This window comes from Labeo rohita, chromosome 6, assembly GCF_022985175.1.
Source record: "Labeo rohita strain BAU-BD-2019 chromosome 6, IGBB_LRoh.1.0, whole genome shotgun sequence".
Classification (NCBI taxonomy): Eukaryota; Metazoa; Chordata; class Actinopteri; order Cypriniformes; family Cyprinidae; genus Labeo; species Labeo rohita.
This window is the reverse complement of record NC_066874.1, coordinates 15,259,343-15,274,106: the sequence shown is the minus strand read 5'-3', so window position 1 is coordinate 15,274,106 and position 14,764 is coordinate 15,259,343. Positions and strand designations below refer to the sequence as shown.

At 35.3% G+C, this 14,764-nt stretch overlaps 1 protein-coding gene across 1 annotated transcript in view; it reads right to left on the bottom strand.

The window, feature by feature from the left end:
• The window catches only part of tgfbr3 (transforming growth factor, beta receptor III), a 136,493-nt gene that overhangs the window by 112,647 nt on the left and 9,082 nt on the right, over positions 1–14,764 (bottom strand). Inside the window, exon 2 of the mRNA XM_051112327.1 lies at positions 13,126–13,278. Within this exon, the coding sequence (XP_050968284.1) occupies positions 13,126–13,195 (70 nt within the window). The 5' untranslated portion in view covers positions 13,196–13,278. The remainder of the gene's footprint in view (positions 1–13,125; positions 13,279–14,764) is intronic.

The window sequence follows — 14,764 nt, the reverse complement described above, 5'->3', positions numbered from 1 at the left end:
GCCACTTACTAGACATGTCACTCTAAAATTGTTGCGAAATGAACAAGAACCTATGTAATACCATTTTGCATCATAAAACAAGTCACCTCAACATGCTACATGATTTGAGGTGTCACTCATATTCTTATCAAGTCCTCCACTGAAGGATAACACTTAGGATTAAGGTTTGTTTAAATATCTAAACCCTAAAAGTATTTACTGCCCAGATTGATGACTCCTGGAAATGTAATGACATTTTCCAAAAAAAAAACATTAAATCTTTGAGGTCTTTCAGAAATGTATCTTAAAGGTAGGAAAGGTGAAAAGAAGGAAGGTTGGGAGAATGTAAAAAAGACAGCCAGGAAAAGCAAGCCACAGCACCGTAAATATCTCAGGACCCTCCAACGTCTGAGCGAGAGACTCCTCATCACCTATGCTGACGTGCACAGAGAATCAAGCTCAGTAAACGGGACTGTGTGTTGGATGAAATCGAACGGAAAAATCAGCAAAGAAACATCTGTTTGCCTGAGGTAAAATACGCACGCAAAGTTGTAGCCATAATAAACTTCATTATGCTAATTAATCACACACACCTGCACAATAAAGTAATAAATAAAGTTATGCGCATAAGTTTACATAATCCTTTCAAATTTATCTTTCAAATAATAAGACAGATAACGTTTATTTATTTTTTTCTTTTTATCAATTCAGTGGGCTAACAAAAAACAAATTCACAATTCCACAATATAAAATAATGAATTTTATAAAACCAGAACATATTTTTAAATCATGAGAAAAATATTCTAATCGTTATCCTTAATCTTCATTCCAAATCATTAATAACTGAAACAGCCATGTTGGGCGAATATTGTTATGGACAATGGGGGGCCTCTAAGTAAAAAATTAAATTCACAATTATTTGTATAGCCCTTTACATATTGTTTCAAAGCAGCTTTACTCAGAAAAAAAAGGTAACTTAACACTTTTAAGTTATTATGCTGAAATCTCAAGAAAAGACACTTGATATCTCAAGAAAATAAACGAAAAAAAGGGCCTTGGATTCCACAGAATTGCATCAAAATCCCAAATAATTAAAGAAATGGCATGTAAATGGAATGGTATATGTTTGCCCATGTCATGTAGCATGATTATGCAAAACATATTAAAAAAAATTAAATATATTTCACATTTTTGGGCGGTTTTATTTAGTGGTTCTTCACAAAGCCGGTATGGAAGGAGTTAACCATAGCTATGATTCTTCCCGTCTTTTTCAATGAATTCACGGCACGCTCCCTAGTCCTCTCCAAATCTTGTGGCCTGTGTTTTTCGTTTTCTTTTCTTTTTTCCTGCACTCTATGAAACACAATGGAAAATGCAGGGTCACCCCAGCTGTTCTCCATTAGGTTCCTGGCTGAGGTCGTCTACACACTCACTTACTGGCATAACGGTTGTGGTGGAGGGGGAAAGAGATAGAGAGAGAGTATCAGACTGACTCAGAGAGATTGCGAGCCGCGGTGTATATTGCAGTAACCTGTAATTAAGCCAATGGCGGGTTGCTGTTGCTATGTAAACATCCCTACACCTCTCCCTCGTGCCAACACAAAAGCAGTGAAGGAGTCTGGTTACTAACACTTAAATCACACAGCAACATCTGGTTTAGGAAGGAGATCTCTCGCTCTCTCTCCTTCCGTGTGGAGCGTGGTGGTTTGGATCTCTCTGCCTCCACAGCACGGCGGCTCAGATTGCAGCGGTTGCGCAACGCAATTTGGCAGCCCTCGTATACACACACACAGACGTACGCACATTTAGATGTAGTCAGTCACACAAACCATAAAACAGCACATACATCATTTGTCCTCAGACTTTTGGAGAGGCACTATTATAGTCTGTCTGATTCTGTGCCTGGTTCGTGAGAGAGGGAAAGCAGACGACTCATTTTAAATGAGTTTATGAAAATAAAATGTTGTTTCGCAGAGCAAGACTAAACAAACAAGTCTTTTACACACAAAGCGATTTTATTTTTACAATAAACTTAATTTTAACCACTAATAAATAGATTATATTATAGAAAATAATGATTTTATTCAACAAAGATGCATTCAATTGATCAAAAGTGATAGTAAAAACATTTATATTAATGACAAACCTTAAAGAAAAAAAGTGTCACAGTTTCAACAAAAATATTAAGCAACACTATTTTAAACATTGATAATAATGTTACTTGAGCACCAAATAGCATATTAATAATTTCTAAAGGATTGTGCAATATGTTTTTTAAAACATTAACAAATAAAATCTTTTCTGCTCACCAAGCCTGCATATATTTGATCCAAAGTACAGCAAAGCAGTACAATTTTAAAATAATTTTTCCATTTAAAATAGCTGTTTTATATTTGAATATATTTTAAAATGTAAATTATTCCTGTGATTTCAAAGCTGAATTTTTAGCATTATTCCAGTCATATGATCCTTCTGAAATCATTTTATCATTCTGATCTGCTGCTCAAACACATATTATTATTATTATTATTATTATTATTATTATTATTATTATTATTATTATTATTATTATTATGTTGAAAACAGCCAAGTATAATTTTTCCAGGTTTTTTTTTTTTTGAATCGAAAGTTTATTTATCTAAAATAGAAATCTTTTGTAACATTATAAATGATTTTATCATCACTTTTGATCAATTTAAAGCATCCTTTCTAAATAAATGTGTTAATTTCTAATCCTATTTCTAAATATATATATATATATATATATATATATTTTTTTAGATTATTTTATTTTTCACCTATAAATTAAATTTGCAATTGGGACAGAACTGCAAAAATTCCAAATTTAAAATTGCAAAAAAAATTCAATATTAAATATTGTTCTAGAAAATGTACATTTAAGACATAAAAACACATATAAATTACCAATGAACTTAAGACACCCAACAGGGCTGCCCGAATTTTTATACCACTGGCCCTGAGCCATGCCTATTGTAGAGCCATGCTTTGATATGGTTTATTTAGTGTTCCAGGTCATTGGTCTCTACAACACCACAAGCCTTTATTGCTTTTAAATGAAGATGAAGGACTGATCCCTTTAAAGCTTTACACGGAGCTGAATATAACCGCGGGTATATTTCTGTAAACTCACCTTTCAGCACTAATTCTATTCATGTCATTGTCACATGACAGGACAGAAGGAGAGAGGAATGATCTGCATGGGGCCTACGGGCACGACAAAACTGTCACTCATCCCTGTGAGCTGTGGGAGGATAAATATGATGGAGCGATGAGGGGAAAGCGAGGCGTTTCGCCTGGTTACATGAGCCGGCGCGTGTTCCTGCAGCCGCCCCACAGGCCACACGCTCGGCCCTCGGCGTAACCAGCATCCTGCTAGAGCTGTTTTTGGCAAATGCTGCAAATTAATTTCTGGCAGGATTTCTGCTCCATTCTCCACTATACCAATGTAACCTGAGGGCGTCCAACAGCCCTGCCATCCCATAATAACAGACTATACTAAGAATCTACAGCTTGGCAAAATGAGAAACCAAAAAAAGGCAACTCAGACATACAAAAAGTGCTTAGAAAGGAATCTGTCTGACAAATGAAGGGATGAAAAGAGAGAGAAATAGAGAAAATGTATTGAAGAACAGACCGCTTGTTTTAAAATACTTATTAAAGAGAAAACTCATCCAGAAAAACATTTTAAATGTGTAGAGTTTTTCTTTGATGGGGCACCAACAGAGATACTTAACAGAATGTTCAAGCTGCTCTTTTTCATACAATTAAAGTGGATGAGGACCAGGCCTATCAAGTCCAAAATAAAAACACACACACTCACACTATAAAGGTTGTTTAAAATGTATGTTGTGGGCATCCTCTAATTTTAATAGATTTTTTTTAGGTCCCACAAATTCTTTGGTTTTTCAGCATTTTTGTGTATTTGAACACTTTCCAACGACTGTATAATTTTGAGATCTATCACACTGAGGGCAACTGAGGGACTCACATGCAACTATTACAGAAGGTTTAAATGCTCACTGATGTCTCAGAAGGAAACAAAATTCATTAGGAGCCAGGGGGTGAAAACTTTTGAACAGTATGAAGATGTGTACATTTTTCTTATTTTACCTAAATATCATATTTTTATCATGTAGTACTGCCCTTCAGAAGCTACAGAAGATACTTACATGTTTTCCAGAAGGCAAAATAAGTTCCATCCATCACTAATTCGAAGCATCGTGAACGCGCATTCCAGAGCCTGTGATATACGAGCTTTTGTGCTTAAAAAGTATACACATTTTTATTTTTCGAAAAAAATGACAGATCGTTTCGCTAGATAAGATCCTTCTTCCTCGGCTGGGATTGTTTACAGCCCTTTGAAGCCGCATTTAAACTACATTTTGGAAGTTCAAAATCGGGTCACCAATGAAGTCCATTATATGGAGAAAAATGCTGAAATGCTTTCCATAATTTCTTCATGACCTAACGTCGAAAGACATGAACATCTTGGATGACAAGGGGGTGAGTAAATTATTTGTAAATTGTTGTTCTGGAAGTGGACTTCTCATTTAATGTGTCTTTTCAATCTCTGACACATTAACAGCTATTAATTTAAATTAAAATGTGTATTGCACCAAATTTTCTAACATTCGCCTTGTTGTGAACAGGCCTTTAGATTAAAAAACCGTAGAAAAAAATTTAGTGAGAAGAAAGTAAAAGAACACATTCTACACTTTTTATTTCACGTCTTGGTTCTTCATAAGCTCATTATGGCCTATTATAAAGCAATTACACGTGAGTCTCACTGACAATCATTAATCACATATATAGGCCTAAAAATAACACACAGTGAAACACTATTCCTGGGTTAGCCTGCTGTATGAGTCTCCTCACATAAGTGAGAACCATCCTGGGACATACTGAGACAGATTTTCTTCCTGTTTTGTCATATAGATTACACATTTCTCCGCTGTCACAGGACGTACAGCATTGAAGAACAGACATTCTAGTGACAAGGTCTCCAAAGACATGGAAATATATCACATATATCACACTTCTGTCATCTCTATAATCAGATGACTAAAGCTGCACACAGGTTATGACTGGCAGTGATCTGAAGTCCATGCGGAAAGGGCTCAGGGCTGCAGACGCTTTGATGCTGCAGATTAGATAATGTCCTAGTTTTTAGAAAACAAGAGACTTCAGGGAGTCTCTGAGGGAGGCCGCTATGCTCTAAAACAAAAAGAAAAAGATTGAGTACAAGGAAAATATTGAGCATGCCAAGATCTGGCACTCATACAATTGTTTAGACTCCGCTTTATCAAAATCAACATCACCCAAGACAAGGGTTTGGGGACAGCTTTATCAACAATACTACAAAATAAAATAAACTTTAAAGGAAGAGCCTCAATAAATGCGCTCCAGGTAAATGTGCCAAAATGTCTGAGAAAGACTCTAAGGAAGCAAATATATAGGGCAAAGCAAAAATGCTCACTCAAGAGCACTAAAGGAAGAGGTAGGTGGGATTGTTTTCAGGCCAAAACTTCACTAAAACTCAAGGGACATTCTGACACAGTGGCCATTGTCCTCCTGCTTCACCATCACTAACAGGAACCGTTCCGCTGTGAGCAGCCTGAGATCAACCTCGCTCTCTGTTAAGCATTACAGTGTTGCTACATTTCAATACAAATTATTTAAAAAGCAACTCAATAGTTCACACAAAAATGAAAATTCTATCAGCAATTACTTACCCTCATGTCGTTCCAAACCTGTAAGACCTTCGTTCATCTTCCGAACACAAATCAAGAGATATTTATTGAAATCTGAGAGCATGTTCAAGGCCCAGAAAGGTAGTGGTTCAACCTTAATTTTCTGAAGGTACAAGAATATTTTTTTGTGTACAAAGAAAACAAAAATAACAACTTTATTCCATAGCCGTGGGAACTAGGGGTGCTGTAGCACCCTCCGCCACAGGGCCAGGTCAAAGATTTTCCTTGTGCCCCTCGATCATCCCCAAGATACTTGCTACTTACATTTTTGTGATTAATTGTATAAAAAACTGACCAGAAATATAGTGCAGTTGAATTTTTCCTGTCTTTTTTTCTCACCCTCACTGACAGAATTTCATGTGAAATGTCCATGCCATATTACTGTAATTTTTTATTCCGACTTATAAAAACCATTCACATCCTCGTCGTTTTTATGAGCCATTTTCCAAAGCTTTCTCGCTTCTCAAGAAGACCACCGACAATCACAATAGCTTTTTAATTGCACTCTAGTCTCTAGTCAAATGCGCTCAAACCACTGTAGCCTAACCACACACATCATAACATTTTAGGCAAGTAACATGTTATGCCATAAAATGAAGAGTTCAGATGCAAAACCAGCCAAAAGCCATCTTGAGATAATGATACTGAGTGAATGCTCTCAACACATATTATACGTCCATCAAATATTTATTCTTCAAACTCGCTAAAATACCAGCCTCAGCCTACGTAGAAACCTATACATCTGAGCCTGATAAAAATGCATTTTTTAAAGAAAGACATCAGATGGATTTAGCTGGTTTTGCATCTGAACTCTTCAAATATTTTAATAAGACTGAATTTGTATTTAACCTGATCACGTTTAATAAAAATAAATTTTAAGTTTATAATTATAACACCACATGTGCACGATTATTCAAACAGTGAACAAATTATAAAGCAAGCAAAGAACATTTAAAAAATCTATAAATATTACTGAATTCAGTCTAATGTGAGTGTAAACACTTTAAAAAAAAGCTGGCTGCAGTGTATGATGAATGAATCTCTTATTTATCTCATGTACATCTGTACATCTGTCGTTTCTGATGAGAGTATTCACACTGACCAAAATTGTCGCTTAGCAAATTTTTCTGAATAATTTTTTGTAACACCAGCAGCTCTGAGTATGTGACAAACAGCATGAACCCTATTGATTGGCCAGCTTTATTTGCAGAAAAGAGATTAAAACCCCTTGCCACTAAAATGTCGCATTTACAAAACGTTTGTGTCCTTAATGTGTCTTTTCAATCTCAGAGACATTAACAGACATTCATTTAAATTATAATGTTATATTTACCGTGAATTTAACGGACAGTGAATTTAATGGTAAAAACTGTAAAAATGCTTCAGTAAAAACCTGTTAAATAGTTAACAGTAAAAGACCGTAAAATTTACAGTGAATAACCATAAATTGATATTCCCAGAATTCCCACGGTATTTACCTGTAAATTTAAGTGAAAAACACAAAACGTGCCTACCATATTTTTTACTGTAAAATTCCGGCAACCACAGTTGCCGTTTTGGTGAAATTGACAAGGACATGAATGGTTTTTACAAGTTAGAATCCAAAATTACGGTAAAATGGCGTGAACATTTCATATAAAAATTCTGTCAGTGAGGGCACTTTGTCATTTCTGATTTACTCGCCAAAGTGCACTGACCAAAACTTTGCTGTATCAGTGATAGTAATATTTAGTAAAATCCCCTTAAATAACAGAAATATTAAAGAAAAAAAATGTTGAAATACAATCCCAAAGCACAAATATATATATATATATATATATATATATATATATTAGTTTGCATATAAATCTGTCTTCAGTAACTTGTATGTTTATCTGTAAGAGTTTGGGCTGTTTAATATTAGGATTTTGTCCCCCACCATGGCCCAATCCAGCAACATCAAGCCCCGCCCCAGATCAAATACTTTCCTGCAGCTATGCTTTATTTATTTTTTTATGCTTTATTCAACAATTTCTTGTTTTCCATGTCAGTCTTTGACACGTGTTCACAAGAGTTCCATGACACATATAAACAAGGCACAGCGCACCCGGGCCCTATGTCAGAACTCCGGCTTGAAGCACCACACGAATACATCGTGGTACTCTCACGAACACACATCGACTGACACAGAAAGAAGAAATTGTTGAATGAAGTCGTCATTTTTGTTTTTGTTTTGAACGTGGTAGTTGCATTGCTGTATGGAGGGTCAGAATGCTCTCGGATTTCTGATGTCTTATGGGTTTGGAACAACATGAGGGTAAGTAATTAATGACAGAATTTTCATTTGTGGGTGAACTAACCCATTACGACCATAAAAAACCATGTCACACCCTGATGAAGGCTCATTAGCCGCAACATGCCAGTGTGCGGTCACTTATGACATGCTTTCAAATGCCTAAGCCATGACTGAATACAGGCTTTTTTCACATTTTTCCTTAAATTCACAAGTGCCCTGGATTAATATGGTTTTAAGAGTTGAATTTTATCCCCCAATTGACACTTTTTGCATTCTTTGTTTTTGTTTTTGTTTTTTTGTTTGTTTGTTTTTTTAATTCAAAAAGCCTTTTACTTACGTATTTTAAGCATGGCTTAATTTTCACATCTGAGAGTTGCCAGCTTTTATAATCCTTTAATTCGTAATTATCCAGCTCGTTAATGTCAACTTCCCGACAACCACAAGTTCCATAAATTTAACAGGGTAATACATCAATTTAGTGTAATTAATTAAAAAAAAATTTAATCATGCCCTTGCCACAATAACTGAATGTCTTTTCACATTACATTTATAAATAGAGACAGTAAAGACAAGAATTAAAGACAATTAAAGTAAAGACAAAATGTCTCTATTTCAAATAAATGCTGTTCTTCTGAACTTTCTATTTATCACAGAATCACCAAAAATGTTATGGTTTCCACAAAATTATCCACAAAAAACATTTTAACATTGATAATAAAAATAAATGTTTCTCACACAGTAAATCAGCATATTAGAATGATTTCAGAAGGATCACGTGACTGGAGTAATTCAGCTTTACCATCACAGGAATAAATTACATTTTAAAATATATTAACAGTTATTTTAAATTGTAATAATATTTCACAATATGACTGTCGATAAAATAAATATAGCCTTCGTGAAGACTATAGACTTTGACTATAGACACTGTAACCATATAATCTGTTAATTGTGATTAATAATCATAATAATTAGTTAATTTGTTTGTTTTTTGGGGGCATTTATTGCATTTTTTCTGATAGGACAGTTATGACAGGAAGCAAGGGGGACTGGATCAGGAAAGGACCATGTGGCGGGATTCGAACTCGGGACACCCGAAGCGCAACTGCGCCATATATTGCCACAAGGCTATTTTAAATTACAAACCTAATCATTAACAATTTATTAATTTTATTGTATTTTACTGAGTGATTTTATTCCAATATCTACACCTCAGGAATGTGTTCTGGTCTGTAACTCCAGAAGAAAAGCATTCGATTTGAGTGACAGAGAAATCACAAAACCGCTGAGAATGACCAGTGGGATCCGTTACCAACAAAGAGTCGTTTGACAGAACAAGTGAGTGCGAAATCACAGAATGGTGTGAAAAATCATAACTCTCCATCCCGACAACCCCGACTTGATGACTGTCATAATTTTGCCTGTTCCTTATGTTTGTTCTGTTGCTGCCATATTGTTTTCTTCCCCTTTTTCTTCTGGCATGCAACTATCTGTCAGGCTGTTGTGCCAGAGGGGAACAAATCATCACTCTTCTGAAGAGACTGAGCCAACAAGTCCTGATCAATCACACAGATAGAGCTGCCTGAGTCGGGTTAGAGGAGGCATAGCTGACGTGCGGCACTGGTGTTTCGGGCTGAGAGATTGAGCCTGTCAGCACTTTCTTAATGCAAATCCCCCGGCCTTTGCTCTCTGACAGCCAGATCTAGAAGAGTCATGCTGGGAGGAACCGGGGAAATTCCGAACACAGGGGGCGAATCGTGATTGCCTGACAAAACAGGCAACACTGCCTCACTCTGTCAAGACAATGAGCGCCGAGCATTGCTTATCGAGAACACGCCCTAAGAAGAGTCTCTGCAAAGAACATGTCCTGTTTTCTGTGTAACACTAATTCCTGTCAAATATTGTTTAGTGTGAAATACATCATCAAAATTATTGATGTAAATCTTAAGTAATGTTTATTGTCAATGAAAATAAAGATGAAATTAAGCGCATCAAGATGGAAAATGAATGATTTTTAACTGATGAAATATGATAGCACATTCATTTACTCAAACACATTCTATAAATGTAAGATTAATCATATACACTACCATAAAAACTGTTGGGGGTCAGGTTTTCTTTTTAGAATTTCTTTTGCCCTGCAATGAGACACTTACTGAATTTTGAATTTCAAATAAATGCTGTCTGTAATGTTAATCTAGAAAAATGTGTGCTATTCAAGTGTCTGTGTGGAGTGAAAGCTGAATAGTAGCGGACTCCCTGCATGACAGATGGAAAATATAACACTTACAATACATCTTTCAAATCTGTGAAGACTCTACTTATTTGTGTGCACTCAAGATAACAACGAAACATTGCGCTTTTGTAAAATAATGAAAGCAAACAGGATGCGTTTTCTGCAAACTTGAGTGCAAAACTTTGAAACTTGGTGTATACTTGACTTATAGACATGAAAAAAGTATCTACAGAGAGCGAAATGTCTACTTTCAAATGAACCAATGCAAATGGAAAACAAATATTCTCAGATTATGTAATCCACTACTGTGGAGATGACGAGTCAGTGTCGCTGACTTCACTTCTTAAGCAAAAAACAAAGAAAGTGCTAGTTTATTAACAAATTATTAAAATGTTAATGCAGTCTCCTTGCTGTTTTATAATTATTATATCTGCGGGTGCACTGTGGCAAGCTTTATGCATGCGCTTCAGCGTTTATTAGGCTATGTAGGCAATTAAAGGCTCATTATTATGATTTATATGCATGGTTTATTAATAAACATGTGACTAATAGTCGACTAATTCTTAAAATGAACGACTATTGGTCGACCAAAAAAAATTTAGTCAAGGGCAGCCCTAATAAATTACATTTCAAAATATATTAAAATGTAAAACAGTTGTTTTGCACTATAAAAATAGTTCACAATTTTATTTACAGAATGTTTAATCAAATAAATGAAGCCTTACTGAGCATATTATCTTTCAAAAACCATACTGACCCCAAATGTTTAAACTATAGTGTATATACACAACATAAAATCTTAACTTGCATTAATACAAAATGAAACAAACGTGTGTCGGTGCCGATAGCCTAGTGGGCAGCACGCTGACATACAGCACCTTCCTGTTCTGGGCGTCCCGTGTTCAAATCCCAACACAAGGACCTTAACCAAACTCACCCCCCTCTCTCTCCCACTTCACTTCCTGTCAATTCTCATCTGTCCTGTCACAATAAAGCAAAAAATGCCAAAAAAAGATGCAAATGTGCAAGTAACTATGTTACATACTAGTCAGACAGTCCCAATATGAAAGCCAACACACTAAAACATGTCCAACCAAGAGAAAAATGAAAAGCTAAAGCATAAAGAATTCACAAGATTGTATTATAATGTGTACTCATTATAATGTCATTTCCAGAGCTAAGGTTTTCACAAGTAATCCAGAATAGTTTTCACATGTTGTTTTTCGTTAAAAACTGATATTAAACTGAATATACTCAGTGTTTGAATATTTGGTGTAATTTTGCATTTTTTTGCAAAAAGATGTTTCTTTTACAAAATTTAGATGCCATTTGTGAGTAAAGCTGACTAAAATTTAAAGGACATTTTCTTCAAAAGACAGAAACTATGACTAACACAAAAATGCACAACATTTTAGTACAGAAAGCAATTGTCACTGACAAATAGTTACTTATAATCATGCCTGTTATTAACATATCGGCTGTTTATTAGTGTCACAAATCTGGTCGGTGTCCCGCTGTCCGCTCACCACCAGATGTCACTCTCACCCCATCATCACACTCTGACTGTTGTACCACACCCCGGACTACATCTCCCGTCATGCATCACGCTGACTGCGTCAGCACATGTGACCAATCAGCAGCACCATAAAAGCCCCGGTCTTTCCCCATGCTAGTCACGGATTGTTGTTAGTGTTTCTCCCATTGTTTAGCGTACTCTTGTTTCTAGTTCCTTGTGTTTTTGATTCTCTTGCCTGGCTCCCCCGTTTTCGACTGATCGCCGCCTGCCTTCGGACCATCGCTCGTTATCAAGGACTATTCTCTCTCGTCTCGCCTCTGACACTCCTGTTACCGTTGATTTTGACCCTCCCTGTACGACCATGTATCTGTCTTGTCCCTATAATAAAGGCTCGCATGTGGATCCGCTCGCCTCTCGTCCTTTACTCCGCGTTACAATTAGTACTTATAAAGCACCTACACTGTAAAAAACAATTTGCTGAATCAACTTAAAATAATTTGTAACCTGGCTGCCTTAAAATTTTAAGTTCAGTCAACTCAAAAAAAGTTTATTCAACTTGAAATGTTAAATTATACTAAGTGACAACTTAGATATTTGAGTTAAATCAACTTCAAATTTTAAGGCAGCTGGGTTACTTACCCATCTGTTAAGTTTAGCAAACACAAATATCTAAGTTGTTACTTAGTACAACTTAACATTTCAAGTTGAATAAACTTATTTTAGTTGACTGAACGTAAAATTTTAAGGCAGCAGGGTAACAAATTATTTTAAGCTGACTCAACAAATTGTGTTTTTTATTTTTTACAGTGTATTCTGCATTATCATATTCTATATCCCTAATCCTACCCAATACCTAAACTTAACAACTACCTTATTAGTTTTTATTGAGGCAAAAGCCGCAGCGAGAACTGGACTGGACTGGAATTTTTTCTTCCCACAGTAACGTCACTATGCCAAACTCTGCTGTTTCATTGAGTGGTTTGATATGTCAGCTTTTGGCTTAGCCAATGGCATGAGTTTGGAGACTACCTGTTTGTTTAAACAGAGGCAGATGGGGTCCATTTGGCACTGTTTGGTGAACAGAAATCTACTCTTTACATAAAACACACGTCAAAACATCAAAATTTCCCAAGGGTGCTTGAGCACTGGTATTCACTTCATCGTGAGCCATGACATCGCGGCACTTTTGAAAGGCTCGCCTTTTGAAAAACACCCCTCATAAATTCTCAGTCTTTCCTTCATCTTCATAAGGCAAACATGCAACGTCATACCACATTCACTCACTCTTGACCTGTTATTCCAAAATCCCAGGAGAGAGATGATGGGTTACAAGGATAACAGTGCTTACCTGCAGAGGCCAAGCTGCTGAGGGTCAAAAACAGGATGGCGGAGGGGTGTATGTGTGTCGTTAGCCACATGGCTGGAAGAAAACGCTTTCCTGAAGCCAGACGTGGCAGAAAAAATAGCAGCAGGGTGTCTTCTTGAACGCTCCCCACTAGTTCTGTAGAACGAGAGAGAGAGAGAGAAAGATGTCAGTCAGTGACCAAGCAGCAGGGTATTAGGGTCTTAATGTCACATCGTGTGGGCTTAGATGGAAAGAGACAGCAGGGCTCTTGGTTGAGGTAGTGGCACTTGTTAATCTCAACCCACTAATTAAGCCTCGTGTGAATGGTGGGAATGAAAAGAGAACACGAGATGGGTCATAACGACTTCAGCTGCTTTTCACTTTTGAAAATTAAGCTTTGCCTTTTTTAAATATTTAAAAGAAAAAAGAAGTTTTAAATAACTAAAAAAATGTATTTAAAAATAGTAAAACTATTTAATTTTACTGTTTTACTGTACTTTTGATTTAATAAATACAGATTTATTTTTAAAAATTACAACTTAAATTTACACAAAACAATACAAACAGGGTTACATCCTGGTCATAATTTAAATCCTGTATGCTTGTTTCATAATAACTGAAACATGTCTAATCCCCAGAAATTGAAAAAACTAAAGCATAAAACATTCATAATATCAAAAAATACTGTGAAAAATACTGTTAACAGACACTTTTCAATATACACTGCCCTCCAAAAGTTTGGGATCAGTAAGATTTTTAATGAAGTTTCTTATATTCATTAAGGCTGTATCTATTTGATCAAAAATACAGAACAAAATGTAAATTTGTGAAATATTATTGCAATTAAAAAATAACAGTTTCTATTTTAATATACTTTAAAATATAATTTATTCCCATGAAGCAAAGCTGAATTTTAGCATCATTACTCCAGTCTTCAGTGTCACATTATTGTTTAGAAATCATTCTAATATGCTGATTCATAATCAATGTTAGAAACAGTTGTGCTGCTTAATAGGATTTGAGGATTTTTAGGATTCTTTTATAAATGAAAAGTTGAAAAGAACAGTGTTCATTCAAAACTATATACTATATACCTATAAAATATACTAAATACAAAATTTTGTGTTACTAAATACACTACTATTCAAAGGTTTGGGGTCAGTAAATGTTTTCTTTCTTTTTTTTCCAAAGAAATTAATACTTTTATTCAGCAAGGATGTGTTAAAAAGTGATAAAACGTGATAGTAAATACTTATATTGTTAGAAAATATTTCTATTTTGAACATATGCTGTTCTTTTTAACTTTTTATTCATCAAAGAATCATAAAAGTATCACAGGTTCCAAAAAATATTAAGCAGCACAACAGTTTCAACACTGATAATAAGTCAGCATATCAGAATGATTTCTGAAGGATCATATGACACTAAAGACTGGAGTACTTGCGTCACAGAAATAAAATATATTTTAAAGTTGATTAAAATAGGAAACCAACATTAGAAATCGCAATAATATTTCATAATATTACTGCTTTTTTCTGTATTTTTCTGTAACATCTACACAGCACAACAAAGAAAGCAATGAAGATAACTTAGATTAGACACCTGGAGTTTGCCGTTAATAGCATTAACAGACAACAGCTAC